This window comes from Herpailurus yagouaroundi, unplaced genomic scaffold (genome assembly GCF_014898765.1).
Source record: "Herpailurus yagouaroundi ecotype Mexico unplaced genomic scaffold, PumYag 160, whole genome shotgun sequence".
Lineage (NCBI taxonomy): Eukaryota > Metazoa > Chordata > Mammalia > Carnivora > Felidae > Herpailurus > Herpailurus yagouaroundi.
Genome location: NW_024412401.1, coordinates 30549172 through 30565021, shown reverse-complemented (window position 1 = coordinate 30565021; position 15850 = coordinate 30549172). Strand labels below are relative to the sequence as shown.

Below are 15850 nucleotides of genomic sequence, written 5' to 3'. Positions count from 1 at the left end.
TCATTTTTTTTTTAATCTGTTAAAGGCAAATACTTGCCTTATTTCACAGAGTGACTGTAAGGGTCAATCTAAATAACAGACATGAAAACTCTGTGATTGATAAAAAAGGTTACCCTGATAGTTATGTCCTACTGAGGCTGTCTCCTGCATGGACATACTCCCACCTCTGACGTACCTTTCCTAACATGACATTCCCAGAAACTCCATTTCTTAGAATCGACTCTCATATGTATTAAAGTGTATACACTTATCAAACTTTTGCATCTGTTATGGATTTTAAAAATTAGAGTATGCATATTCTTTTCCGCTTAAAAAAATATCTTATATCAATCTTGGGCTTACCACGCCTCTGGAAAAAGACAAAATCCCAATTTAAATATCATGTCCATTTGATCTTTGCCATTCAGGCAACCTTTCCACAAACCTTCCCCCCAAGTATAGACTGAAAGTAACATGACAGAAGCTATCCACTCGTTTTATAGATGAGGAAATTAAGGCTCAGAAATTTGCCCAAAGTCTCATAAAAAAAATTAGTAGTTGGAGGAGGATAATATAGCTTTGTAGATATTTATAGACCAGATGTCCAGATATTTCCATGTTTCCCTCTGGTTTTTCACTGGAATTCAACAGACTAGACTGGAACTCATTAATTTCTTTTGATGGTTACTGCTGAAACAAATCAAGTTGAGGAAAATGTAAATTATCCTATTTCTAAACTTCTTGGTAGATTTGAGAAAATAATTAAAAGTAAGTCAAGAGAACACTTCCCATTCTCTTCCCCCTCCCATCCTGAACTATTCACTATTAGAACCATTAGCTAAGGCAGAGCAAGAAAATGCATATGAGTGGCTGGTGTCAGAGCCTGAGCAAGTGCTAAGAGAACCACATGGAGGGAGGTGTCCAGTGCTGGGAGTCAGAGCCTGAGCAGTTTGAGAAGTATGTCTGTAGATGGGGGCAGCCCAGTAGGAGATTATTAACACTCAAGCAGGGTGAGGACAGCATCAATGTGGGAGACAGGACAGAAGCAATGACAGGAGACTAAACAAGTAAGTAAATATATTAAGAATAACAGGAGTTATGTTTCTTACTATTTGAGAAGGGAGTCACAAATAAGAAAATAAACCCTATGATGTTTAACTGAAACATAAAGTAGTTGGCTGGTGGTATCAGTGTGAATTCATGGATCTTGATAGATGGATATAGAAATAAATAGAAATAAATACACACACACACACACACACACACACACACACACAGAGTCACTCAGGGGGTCTGTGTGCAACAAAACCCAAGTAGCAATGAGCACACCTGGCATCCAAACCTTCACTTATTTATTTATTTATTTATTTATTTATTTATTTATTTATTTAGAGAGGAAGAACGTGAGCAGGCGAGGGGCAGAGAGAAGGAGAGATAGAATCCCAAGCAGGCTCTGCACTGTCAGTGCAGAGCCCTACGTGGGGTTTGATCACATGAATGCTGAGATCATGGCCTGGGCTGAGATTAAGAGATGGACACTTAATCAACTGAGCCACCCAGGTGCCCCCAAACCTTCACTTCTAAAAGGAACCAGGACTTAAAGAAATGACTGATTCCATGTGTGTGGCATGGAAATTACAAGATGAACCTAGAGCACCTGTGGCAAAGAGCAAACAAGTGCTCAAAAACTGATGAAGACATGTCAAAATGACAGGAGTCATCATGAAGGGGTTCCCACTGGCCAAATATGAATCAATTTGAAGATAATGAAAATAATGAATGTAGTGAATACAATGCAGTAAATAAAATAGGAAACCATGAGTTCATACTGATATAGACAAATAAAAGATTGATGATGAGGGGCACCTGGGTGGTTAAGTCAGTTGAGCGTTTGACTCTTGATTTTGGCTCAGGTCATGATCCCAGTGTCATGCGATCAGGGCCCTGCCTTGGTCTCCACGCTGAGCATGGAGCCTGCTTAAGATTCTGTCTCTCTACCTCTTTCCCTCTTCCCCACTTGCACGCTCTCTCTCTAAAATAAAATTGAAAAAAAAGATTGATGATGACACTGACAATATTTTCATAGTTTTAAAGTACCTTCATGCCAAATTTCTATTAATGACAAAGGGAAAAACAGAAACTTCACAGGGTTGAAGCTAGCAGACAGCACTTTAATCAAGTGATCAATGTAACACAGCAGTAATGGGACAAATCACAACCACACAGCACCTGATAGGATGTAATGAGAAGAGCACAGAATCACTTGTGGTGTTCCTACTACAGGTGTATAACCTGAATCTAACATGAGGAAAAACAGACAAACTTCTAGATGAGGGACAATTTACAAAACATCTGCCTGTAATCTTCAAAAGCATCAATCATAAAACTTTAAAAAGGACTATCAAACCATTTCAGACTGAAGGAGACTGAAGAGATGAAAAAATTAAATACAACATGTGATTCTGAATCCTTTTATTATAATTTATTCTGAACTGAATTCTTTTATCACAAAAGCTATTTCTGGGGCAATTAGAAAAACTTGAATGGGGATTAAAATGGTGATCTAACATCCTTATTTCTGTATTAAGACAATGTAGGACAATGTTTTTGTTTGGGGAAAATACTAAATTATTCAGGGTTGTAGGGTATATGGTCGACAACTTACTCCCAAATGGTTCAGGAAAAATATTTATTTGTATTTATTTACCACTTTTCTGAAAGTTTAAGTATGTTTCCAGAAAAAAAAAATATTAAAAATAGAAAGTTAGAATGTTGTTTTATGAGTTCTGTGAGATTAGTTCACTGCTTACTTTACACCAGGCATTGTATTTAAGATTGTTTGGCGCCATCAAGTGTTCAAAGTTATATATGTCCACTTTAATTTGAAAACGGGACCTTGGTTCTAATACTAAGAAATAATGAAGAATGAAACATTTAAGAGAATAAGAATAAAAGAGTTATCAACTTAATTAGGCACCCTAAATCAGTAATACCAATACAATAACAAAAGAGAAAAGCAGATTAGAAATCACAAGCGTATCTTGCTGCAAGTGAAGGGACACAAATAATGTAATTAAGAATGAATACAAAGTTCCACCTGATTTTACTATAAATATAAACCTCCGATGGGATGGTAGTCTTGCTATGTGATGGTGCTTTAAACACCAAAACTACGAGGCTATATATGATAAGCCGATAAGCCTTCTGAGCATCTGCCATCCATATTCTTTACTCAAAAGCTGATTGAGGGCTTGTGCTGAAAATTTCAAAAGCAAGAATGAAAACACGCAATTAAAAAACCTGATACCATCCTAATGATGTACCAATATTTTGAAGCATTTTACATTTTACATTGCCTTCTCACAAAGATCGTCAAAATCAGCCTGGACAAATGCTTGCTAGGGAATGGAGAAGTCCTAATAAGTGTCCTTAGAAAATTCATTTGATTCAGATGAGCACCTTATTCTCCAAACATTTTTCCAAATTATAGGATCTTTTCTTTGTGCCAGATGCTGCTCTAGATATTGGGGCTACAGAAGTGAACAACAAGCCTGCCGTCAATAAGTTCACATAATCTAGTAGGGGGACAAGACATATACTCGCAATTCACTGTGGGAAGTGCTCTGACAGAGGTGGCAACCAGAGCAAACTCCCTTAAGGCAAGAAGAGCGAGTGGTCAAGCTCAGGCAGCAGACTGCATCTCCTCTGCTTCCTGTTACTTCCTTCGTGGTAGGGGTATGATGCTCAGCACTTGACGACTATAGTAGATTCGTCCACATAGTTTTCCAGCTTGTCATCCATGAGGCTGACTGGGTATGTTTCACAGCTCACAATTACAGATCTAAGGAGACTGGGCTGGGAAGACCCACCAGGAAGGCTGTCAGGCCTTGGTCCCAGGGACCAGCACCGCCTACCAGAAAAATCTTGCATTTGCGGGTGTGGGGCACTTAGCCAGCGATTATACAGCTGGTACTTCGTCTCCTCATTCTATTCCTGTCCATGTGTCTACACCTTTCTTAGAAGGGAACCCCAGATGGGGCGCCTGGGTGGCGCAGTCGGCTAAGCGTCCGACTTCAGCCAGGTCACGATCTTGCGGTCCATGAGTTCGAGCCCCGCGTCAGGCTCTGGGCTGATGGCTCGGAGACTGGAGCCTGTTTCTGATTCTGTGTCTCCCTCTCTCTCTGCCCCTCCCCCGTTCATGCTCTGTCTCTCTCTGTTCCAAAAATAAATAAACGTTGAAAAAAAAAATTAAAAAAAAAAAAAAAAAAAAAAAAGAAGGGAACCCCAGAAAATAAAGGGCAAGTGGAAGGATCGGGGTACCAAAACCCCACCATAAATTCTGACTGGTTTCACTGTATTTCTGTTTTAAGTCATCTCTCAGAGCTGAAACTTCATGCCTCTCAAAATCATCTTTACATCCCCAGGGTCAGCAGAGTTCCTGGGAAAACGGCTTTCAATAAGTGTTTATTGAATTGAAAGCGAGAGCAGCAGAATAAAGTAAAGTTCAAAAAGCACTGGTCTCTGCATAGCATTTACCTTCAAAACCTTCATAAACACAGAACATTCATATGCATTGCCAGCCCTCTGAGAAAAACTGCATTTTCCGTGAAACCTTTCCCAAATCTACATGGTCCATCTTCTACAGTGGCTTCATCCTACGGGGGGGGGGGCGCTTTAAGAATGCACCACCTTTGATAGTGTTTATGGGGTATCCTAACTGAAAGCAGAGGCCAGTGCTAAACCTATCAGAGCCTACCCCAATAAAACAAGGTCTCCATAAACATCACACCATTCAACTAGGAGAGAAATCGTTTCTTAAGGTTAATGTTTACTCTCCTTTAAAAAAAAAAATTCAGGGGCGCCTGGGTGGCGCAGTCGGTTAAGCGTCCGACTTCAGCCAGGTCACGATCTCGTGGTCCGTGAGTTCGAGCCCCGCGTCCGGCTCTGGGCTGATGGCTCAGAGCCTGGAGCCTGTTTCCGATTCTGTGTCTCCCTCTCTCTCTGCCCCTCCCCCGTTCATGCTCTGTCTCTCTCTGTCCCCCAAAAAATAAATAAACGTTGAAAAAAAAATTAAAAAAAAAATTCAAATAAAGCAATCTAGAAGAAAAACAATGAATCAAAAAAGATGTTTTCTTACCTATTTACTATAGGTCCCTTCATTTCCTACCCCTCCCTGGAAACATTAAAAATAAACACACCTCTTCTAATTTAAAAAGTACAATATTTGATTACTTCTAACCTGAAAAAATGCTCGAGCTTCCTTATACCTACACTCAATAAACCGAGAGTGTGGTATTTCTTCTAGAAACTGCACTGGATCTTTCGGGATGAGAACTTCGAGTCCATCAACAGTAATTTGTTGTAACTCTGGCCTGAAAACAAAAGTGAGGATTTCTTATTAGGACTTAACCCAGAAAGCTGGCAGCCTCTTCAAAACACATGACATAAGCAAAAAAGCTAAACGTCAAGCATATTTTCCTCAGTTACCACTTTTTAAGATCTACTCTCTCAGCACCTGTCAAATATACAATGCAGCACTGTTAGCTATAGTCACCACAATGTCCATTACATCCCCAGAACTTACTTATCTTATAACTGGAAGTTTGTACCTTTTGACAATTTTTACTATGTAAGCATATATCCATGAACATACTTTCTCCTGTGTTTGCACATTTTATGAATATAATCAAGAGTTGTATTATTTTACGCATTGCTTCTGTCACTCAACATTGTGGGATTCATCTACGTTGTTACACAGAGCACTAATCCATTCATGTCCCTGCTCTACAATACTTCACGGTATGAATACACAAAGTCTGGGGGCATTAAAAACAATGTTTCTAGTATTTCGTATGCGTATTTCCTAGCACGCATGTGCATGAGTTTCTTGCTGTTGGGTATTTACATTTCAAAACTGATTTGTGTGAATTACATGTTAGATTTAATTACAAAATGTAGGAAAAGAGTAAGAATTCATGACTGGACACTACAGGTTTCAGAACTCCTCTTTACATCCTGAATTTACCTGTCAAAAGCTCCAGGATAACGGCCAAACTGTAACTTTCGAAAAGGAACAAATTTCCGGTCCACGCGTCCTTTGAGTCGTAAATGGCCGTGCCAGAGGTAGTTGCCACTCCTCTCATGAAAGACCACCAAGTGGATGGCATGATTAGCCAATCTGCAGATGTAGTGCAGGGGAATTTCGGTTCCAGAAAGTGAGTCTATTCCATCCAGCCGGGGGTCTTTGCTCTCAACCTTTAGGCACTGAAAGCCCATATTTTCAGCCGTCCGAAACCAGCCCTCCTAAAACCAAAGAAACATCAAGCTTAAATATTTAAAACCAAACACTGGTAGCAAAACTAAATGGATTCTTACATTGAGTCAAGCCATACACATATTTTGCTAATCTCCTCTTTGCCCAAAGATTTCAAACTAAGGGTGGCAAGTGGGGAAGGTGGTGGTGGGAGAATAAGGAGAATATCAAAAAGGGAAACTACGTAGCTCAGCACACATGTTCAAAGACATCCTTTATGAACATGCATATCAATTTCTTCCTTGGAGAGAATGCTCATTTTAGTGTTCTGTGGTTAGCATCTATAAGGCAAATGTTAATGTAAGGATAGCACTTAAAATAAAACTTGTAATTTTCAATTTAACTTCTATTAATTTCTATCTTCAAATGTGCTTCAAGAGGGTGGTACTTTCCTCTCATACTTTGTATCCCAACGCCTTAAACTGCTACTATAATAGAAGTCCATCAGGATGCAAACCATCAGAAAACAGACGAAGGCATTTTCCAATATCATTAGTTATAGTATAAATCTCATGTAGTAAAATTAATCTATATGGTAGATTTTTAGTCCTAAGACCAACAACCAGTGCTATGGATGATTAAGCAGCATAAATTATTGAGAACACCTGAGATTTTAATAGTAGGCTTTGTAATTTCCAAGGAACTTTAATAAACATTATTGCATTTACATGACATCTATCATATAAAATACGTAGCATAGGTATGCTAGATTAAAAAACAGACTCATAGAAGCCTTAAAAAAAAACAATAACAGGCAGAGCCACTGCCAGTACTTAGGTCTTATGCAACCAAATCCAAGGTTCTTTCCATTCTTAATACTACCTCTCTAGTCTCTATTTATATAATGTGTATGAAGCTCATTCGCATTCATTATCTCATCTGATGCCCCCAGAATCTACTTGAGGTCGTCAAGGAAGATATTATTATACCTAGTCTACAGTTAAGGAAAACAAACTTCTAGGTGGTAATAGTCAGATTTTAACATTATTAAATTAAGGAGCTGTGTCTGTAAGTTTGTCTTAAAAGCCACAGCATTCATAAACATTCTTCAAGAGTACTTTATTCACATCACTTACTACTGTTGAATGTTATCTGGATTAGCCGTATCTTCACCCATGCTCTTATAGCAGACATAGACCCCTATCGTAGTATTGATTATACTGCTTTTTAATTGTTTAAACTCCATCAATAAACTGCAAGTTCCTCAACCACAGGAATCAACAGAGTGACTAGTACCCAGCAGGTGCTCAATAGATATTTGTTGTTACTAGTGTTTATACTCTTATATGAGAGGAAGTGTTAATTCGGTAGAGAATGCTAACAGCAATGACAACTGTCCTCTCCTTTATGGATAAAGAACTAAACTGTGCCCTAGTCAAAGGAATTTGACTAGGAAATATCCTATAGGAAATATAGGATATAGGAATCCTATATTTAGCAATATAAATAAATATAAATCCTATATTTAAGAATATAAATATAGGAAATATCCTATAACAGTTCCAGGCCTGGCTTTACAATCTTCATAAAATCTTTCATGCGTTCCCTCTTAATGTCTGCATCTAGGGAAGCAAAGAACTCCAAGGTGGAAAAGCCATTTACACAAATGAAACAGCCTATATCCCTAAATCTCTAGAGAAAAGTCATCCAGAAATATCTCTGACCAAGAATATCCACACTGTACTTAGGTAAAGACAATTACTCCTTTCTTGTGCTAAATCAATGAGATTTTAGGGATGTTTTTTAATAGCATCTAATGCAACTTACCCTCGTTAATGCAATTTCACCTTAATTCTCCCTATATTAGATTGATCAACTATGGCACTCCTCTTTTTCCTTTTCTCATTTGGTCTGCTAAGAGGTGGAAAGTACTGACTGAGAGTGAGAGTAGCCAATTCAGAGACGGAATCCACGGTGCAGGATGAAAGAAATGCATGATAAGCTGGTAAATCCAGGAAAAATTTAAAAGGCCAGCCAGACCTTGAAGGGGAATCAGACCCTGGGTTGTGGGAAGAAAGACTGACAGACAAAATAGGAGGAACTCTGAAACGGCTTATCTTATAATCATGAGAGAAAAGTCAGAACAAAGTAGTTGCTCTGATCAAACAGAGCAAAGGCCTAGGTCAAGGCTGTACTGCACAAATCTACTTCCAGTTGCCTTTGGCAGTCGTTTGTTCACTTTATTGTCATGGTAATAATAAGGAATAATTACATGCAACTTATGTCTACAATAATTAGATCTAGTGTTCTAGATCTAACCTTTGGGAGAAGGTTTAGGGAGGACAGGGAGAAGGTTGAGGGAGGTTTAGGGTTTGGGAAGGCTCTATGTGATGTCATATGTATAAAAGGACAAACGTGAACCTGTGTGCTTATTCTGGGTACTGCTGACCTTCTGCTTCTTCCGCTGACTGTGGTCATATTAGTGTTGCCAATTGTAGCTTATTTCCTTTCTTCTAAAGTACTGGTCCTCAAAGCCAGTGTTACTGTATCCAAGAGTCATTTAAAAAAATTGTGGGCATATTTTTGACTACCATAATGATTGAGGAAGACACAACTGGCATTTAGAGGCATAGGCCAAGAATACTAGACACCCTAGAATCCAAAATATGAAAATCTGCCTTGTGTCCTGAGTAATTTCAAATGTTCTCTCAGATAGTCCCGTAGTGAAAACCTTATTCGTAATCATCTGAGACCTCTACTTCCCAGGAATACAATAGCCATGTTAAAGGGGAGACAATTTTACTTTTTTGTTGTTGGAAACTTGCTCACTATTTTAAAAAACCACATTACTAACAATATCATTCATAATATGACTTTTTATTTGAAGCTACTTGCATTCAATGATCTAACCGAAAAGTGCAACTATCTGAATTACTTCATCATGTTTTCCAGTGTAGTCATGACTGAGCATTTATATGCTGAAATACACATTTTCCTTTTATTTCTAATTTATATTATAGTTAAGACATCATATTGATTTAGGGGATTATGTATATAGGCAGGGTATAATTTCTATAAACCTCATTTGGGGAAAATAAAGGAACACTATAAAATACTCTTTGTAGAAAAGGTTTATAAGCTTTGTAGTCTTTTTCTATGTCGATTCCTAGTCCAGTAGGAATGGCTAACAAATACTGACGTTTAGGAATCAGTCAGTGAGAAGGTTGGCATAGCCTTACCAACCTTATGCTGAAAGTCACCAGTTTATGAAACACGGCCACAACAAAAAGCTTCCAACTGGTTTTCAGTTGGAACTGAACAAAGAGCAATTAACCTTGCAGAAAGCCTGTGTCATGAAAACCAAATAAAATAAATAACCATAACAAAAAATAAACACCCACAAGGGATTTAGAAAAACAAAATGTAGCAGGGGGCAAAAAAACTAAATAGAAAACAAAAAACATGACAATCTACAGAGCGAAAAAGACAAAACTGCACCCACGAAACAAGAACGCTATTATAAGAAACAAGAATACACAAAACTTTTTTAAAAATATAAAAATTTTGAGCAAGAATATGATAAAAATCAATGGCATTGTTAAAGATTTTGTTTAAAAGTAGAACAGTTAGAAAAAGATGAAAAATCATACAGCAAAGATAAGAAAATGAGAGAGTCAATTCTAGAGGTCCAACAGCCAAGAAATAAAAATTCTTTCTTTCAGAAAGAAAGAACACTTTTTTTCAATACTATCCTGGAGGGGTTCCTATCTAAATCAATAACTACCTAAATCAATAACACAAGAAAAAGAAATTAGGTGTAAGGGTTACAAAGGAAGAGACTAAAATTGCCTTTTTATGCAGAAAATACAACCAATCGCATTCAAAGAGAGAAAAGGAAAGAGAAGGTGGGAAAGGGGATGAGAAAGGGAGAATGGGAGGAAGAGACTTTGGACTTTATCTGTAGAGTGCAGAGTTCAGAACAGTAGCTGGGAAACAGGATGCAGCATTTCCATCTACCTATAGTAATGAATTGGAAAAGGAAGAGGAAAAATATCCACATTACCCACACGCCGTCCCCACCCCACACAAAACTATGAGATAGCAAGGAGTAAATCTTATCAGAAATGTGCAAAATCCGGGGCGCCTGGATGGCTCAGTCAGTTAAGCATCTGACTTCGACTCAGGTCATGATCTCCTGGTTCGTGAGTTTGAGTCCCGGGCCAGGCTCTGTGCTGACAGCTCAGAGCCTGGAACCTGCTTCAGATTCTGTATCTCCCTCTCTCTCTGCCCCTACCCACTCAGCCTCTGTCTCTCTCTCTCTCTCAAAAACAAATAAACATTAAAAAAAATTTTTTTAATGTGCAAAATCTGTAAGAAAAATTACAATATTCTAACAAAGCTCATCAAAGGACACTTGAATTAAAGGAGGTATATTTAATTCCCTTGTCTTTGGGGATGTGTTGAGTAAGAGATTGCTACGGCTGAGGTCAGAGAGGTCTTTTCCTGCTTTCTCCTCTAAGGTTTTGATGGTTTCCTGTCTCACATTGAGGTCCTTTATCCATTTTGAGTTTATTTTTGTGAAGCAATTAAAAGCAAAAGTGAATTACTGGGACCTTATGAAGATAAAAAGCTTCTGCACAGCAAAGGAAACAACCAACAAAACTAAAAGGCAACCAACAGAATGGGAAAAGATATTTGCAAATGACATATCGGACAAAGGGCTAGTATCCAAAATCTATAAAGAGCTCACCAAACTCCACACCTGAGAAACAAATAACCCAGTGAAGAAATGGGCAGAAAACATGAATAGACACTTCTCTAAAGAAGACATCCGGATGGCCAACAGGCACATGAAAAGATGTTCAGCGTCGCTCCTTATCAGGGAAATACAAATCAAAACCACACTCAGGTATCACCTCACGCCAGTCAGAGTGGCCAAAACGAACAAATCAGGAGACTATAGATGCTGGAGAGGATGTGGAGAAACGGGAACCCACTTGCACTGTTGGTGGGAATGCAAATTGGTGCAACCGCTCTGGAAAGCAGTGTGGAGGTTCCTCAGAAAATTAAAAATAGACCTACCCTATGACCCAGCAATAGCACTGCTAGGAATTTATCCAAGGGATACAGGAGTACTGATGCATAGGGGCACTTGTACACCAATGTTCATAGCACCACTCTCAACAATAGCCAAATTATGGAAAGAGCCTAAATGTCCATCAACTGATGAATGGATAAAGAAATTGTGGTTTATATACATAATGGAATACTACGTGGCAATGAGAAAGAATGAAATATGGCCTTTTGTAGCAACGTGGATGGAACTGGAGAGTGTGATGCTAAGTGAAATAAGCCATACAGAGAAAGACAGATACCATATGGTTTCACTCTTATGTGGATCCTGAGAAACTTAACAGGAACCCATGGGGGAGGGGAAGGAAAAAAAAAAAAAAAGAGGTTAGAGTGGGAGAGAGCCAAAGCATAAGAGAATGTTAAAAACTGAGAACAAACTGAGGGTTGATGGGGGGGTGGGAGGGAGGAGAGGGTGGGTGATGGGTATTGAGGAGGGCACCTTTTGGGATGAGCACTGGGTGCTGTATGGAAACCAATTTGACAATAAATTTCATATATAAAATAAAAAAAAATAAATAAAAAAAATAAAGGAGGTATATTTATGTTCATGGATAAGAAATCTTAATATTTTAACAATATCTAGAAACCTTTCATGCTTTTGCTTTCTCAGACTAGCCTGGATGATGAAAGAGACACGCGGTCCAGGGACTCCACTGCCCCATCGGCCAGCCAGCCGTCCTGAAGAAGCAGAGCTGCCTAGCTGACTGGAAGTTGAGCTCAGCTGAGACCAGAAGAGCTGCCCAGCTAAATGCTACCCAAATCACTGTCACAGAATCATGAAACGCCACAAATGATTGTTGTTTAAGCCAGTAACTTTAGTGTGTGATTGGTTACACAGCAGAAGCTAACTGCTGTATAAGTCAAATTAGAAATCAAACGTGCAAGTAAAACAGAAACATTTTCAGATATGCAAGGTTTCAGCCTCCCATTCATCCGTTCTCAGAAAGGAATTCCTAAAATGTTGTGAAGGGGTTTACGGAACAATATATGCACAGCACATCAGTCTGTAGTAAGGCAAAATGAGCAAAAGCTCTGGAAGGGATGTCTCTAAGGAAAAAGAAATGGAACTGAGAGATTACCTGATGTGTTGGATTATAAAACATAGTTTTATGTTTCTGTTACAGAGTTTATACACAGGTTATTGATACACAGAAAACCAGCAAACAAAACAGGAGAAGAAAGTTGTATAAGGAACATGATGAGATTAAACTAGGTAGCATCCATGTGATTATACATTCATAAGGTCAACACTGACTACTAATTTAACTACAAAATGTGATTAATGATGATGGGAGACGAGAGTCTGTATGTGTGTGTAAATGGAGGCAGAAGAGATTACCAGTTAAGTTCTTGTTATTCATAACACAAGTAGGAAATATTTAAAAAAGCAGAAGCAGAAAATTTCATCTATAAATGAGAAGGTAAAACAGGTAGAAAGAGGTGAAAGTGGTTGACTCTACAAGAGGAAGTAAGGGGTGAAGAGAGAAGAGCAGACCGCTCTTCTTCCTTATGAGTTCTGCATCACCATCTGACTTTTAACACAGTAGTCTAATTAAAAATAAATATTAAATTGAAAATACCACATCCTAACTTTTCCATAAGTTTAAGTATTTTCAAACTATAAAACTGGGAAGAAAGAAAAAAAAAAACATGCCAGCAAAAATCAGGTACTTATGTGGACACTTCATCTGTCTCATCACTGGCCTCATTGCCTGGAAAGAACCACAGGTCAGAAAAAAGTCGGAGCTCAGTCTCGGCGGCCCTGTGGGAAAGCCCAGGGCAATCAAGAGACCGTGCAGCTTACACTGCTTTCCCACCATCGTCCTGGGACATAAGCCTACCTCTCCGGGTTGAAGGCGACTAAACAGATCCCACGGCAGAGTTAGTGCACGCTTACCATGGGTGGCTGACTAGCTAGTTAAGTTCATTTAATCTGGTGCTAATTTTCTTACTCTTACTTGGATAATTCCTCAGAATGAAAAATAGTGAACTTGGGTGGTTAGAGGTATTGCAGATAAAGAAGGAAGCAGATTTTTGGCATGTTTGGTTGACTTTTGCCTTGTAACCACTAAGCAGGATGAAAACAGATGCTTGAATTTTTTGGATACGCTTAAGAAGCACACTCCATTTGAGTATCAAACCATACTGCACACTTACAAAGAGGAAAGAACAGTGCTGCAGACTAGTGATATCGCCTTCGTGTATACCTTATTTAGCAGATACTGAAAGTTCTTCACCAAATCCCTTTCTACTTGCCTGCCTACACTGATGGAAGTGCTAAATAGCTCTTTTTAGCCTCCTTCACAACAAGAAGACATAGGAGCCTAGTTCTGAACAATGAGCTGGAAGCTGTTTACCAGATGCTTCTGAGAAAATTTTTGCTTCAAAGGACGCATTGCATCACCATCCTTTCCTCTCATCTTACTGCCTTGAACATGGATATGATGCCTCAGAACCAGGACAGCTGTCTTGCAATGATGAGAAAAATGAAGGAAGAACTTCAATAATGCCAGCCCTGACACAGTGGGCAGCTGAACTAATGTCAACAGCACCAATCTTTCAAAGTCTTGTTACACAAGAAAAATAAGCCCCCTATTTGCTTAGGACATTATTGTCTCCTGTTACTTATAGCTGAAAATACTCCCAATACAATTTATGAAAAGTTTTAAAGATTTTTTTGAAATGTTTTACATTTTAACTGGTTTAATCCCATACTATTTTGTAAAAGACACAGTCTGTTATCTGAAAGCAAATCATCTTACCTCATTCTTCCATAGGTGATACCGCAGTGCAAATGCAGTAAAGTCTCTTGGAACACAGAAAAACTTGCATTCTGAAGTGGAGCCATGAGAAATATTTTTGACTTGTTCAAAGTCTTTATTAATCAATTCCAGAATCAAAGGATCGATAAGGAACACTGGTACATTTTGGCTGGATGTTAGCATAACAAATTTTTTAACTGCACGCTGTTTGAGAAGAAAAGAATCCCCTTTATTCTTCTCAACCAATACAACAATTTACCTTATTAAATTTTTATTTCATTAATTTTATAAGAATATATAGAAGGTTTACTCAATAGATACCATGCTTATTACTGTATTCAACAAATAAGCAAATAAATAATACATGGTCCCTGCTCTTAAGGTATACACCATTGACTGAGGAACATGAACAAATATGTATAATGCAAGGTAAAATACTCTCTAATAAAAATACATGCAACAGCTACTAAGTAACTGTACATCAAAAGAATAACAAAATCTTCATTAGAGGAAGTCTATCTGAGATGGAAACTTTGGGCTTACAAATTATTCCCTTGGTATTAGCTACAACTTTTTGAGCCAAAGTGGAAGAGGAAATACCAGATCTGTCAGATTTTAAAAATCAGTCATGTCAACCTTTTCAAATTCAACATCAATCATATGTACCATTTTTCTTCATATTTGTTACACTGTTTAATAATGCTTATAAGCAAAAGATTCAAACTAAAATATCTTGCCTGCTTGACTATTCCCATATATAGTTTGATTTTCTAATAATATTTTAATATTTTATTTTTAAAATTTTTTTTAATTTACATTTATTTATTTTTGAGAGACAGAGAGAGAGAGAGGGGGCACAAGTAGGGAGGGGCAGAGAGAGAATGAGACACAGAATCCAAAGCAGGCTCCAGGCTCTGAGCTGTCAGCACAGAGCCCAAAGCGGGGCTTGAACTCACAAATCATGAGATCATGACCTGAGCCAAAGTCGGATGCTTAACCAACTGAGCCACCCAGGTGCCCCAATATTGTAATATTTTAAAATAGAATTCTTTGGGGCAATGAGTAGAGTCCCCTACTGAAAAAACAAATTTCAAAATTACAAGGGAAACACAATAATCACACTCAAGAGTAAGTAGCACCAAGGGCAGCAAAGATCGATAGAATAACAGCATTGCTTAAAAGCATACTTTAATGGAAGTAACAAGGATTTCAAAGGGATGTATGCCCATCAGAAAGGTGCCTCATAGAATTAAGGGTAAACTCTTATTCCCCAAATCTGAAGAAATATGTAAAAACATAAATAAGATAATAAATAAATAAGGATATTAAGACTTTTAAGGATAGGAAAAAAATGAGATAAAGCTAGGAATAAGTCTCTTACCATTTGTTTTTAAGGCAGAGTATGCAAATACCAAGACTACAATAATCTTTGCTCTAGAGTTTATTATCTCTTAGTGGGAGAAACATCTATAAGTAAAGAGCTAGTTAGAAAAACAACTTTATGCCAGAAGATTCAATAACTTAGATGAAATTAACAAATGTCTTTAAAAACACAATTAACAAATTACCACAAGATGAAACAGGAAATCTGAATTGCCCTATACCTTTGAACAAAATTGAATTTTTATATATATTTGTTACGTATTGACATATATTTGTTATATATTCGTATATATTTTATTTATTTATTTATTTATTTATTTATTTATTTATTTATTTATTT

The 15850-nt window shown here is 37.9% G+C and overlaps 1 protein-coding gene across 3 annotated transcripts in view; it reads right to left on the bottom strand.

Moving 5' to 3' along the window:
• FKTN (fukutin) overlaps positions 1-15850 on the bottom strand; it is a 101594-nt gene that overhangs the window by 58391 nt on the left and 27353 nt on the right. For all 3 annotated transcript variants that reach the window (XM_040481887.1, XM_040481889.1, XM_040481888.1), the window contains exons 4-6: positions 14128-14331; positions 6005-6282; positions 5219-5351 (exon numbers count right to left, since the gene is read on the bottom strand). In XM_040481887.1, coding sequence (XP_040337821.1) covers positions 5219-5351; positions 6005-6282; positions 14128-14331 — 615 coding nt within the window. The remainder of the gene's footprint in view (positions 1-5218; positions 5352-6004; positions 6283-14127; positions 14332-15850) is intronic.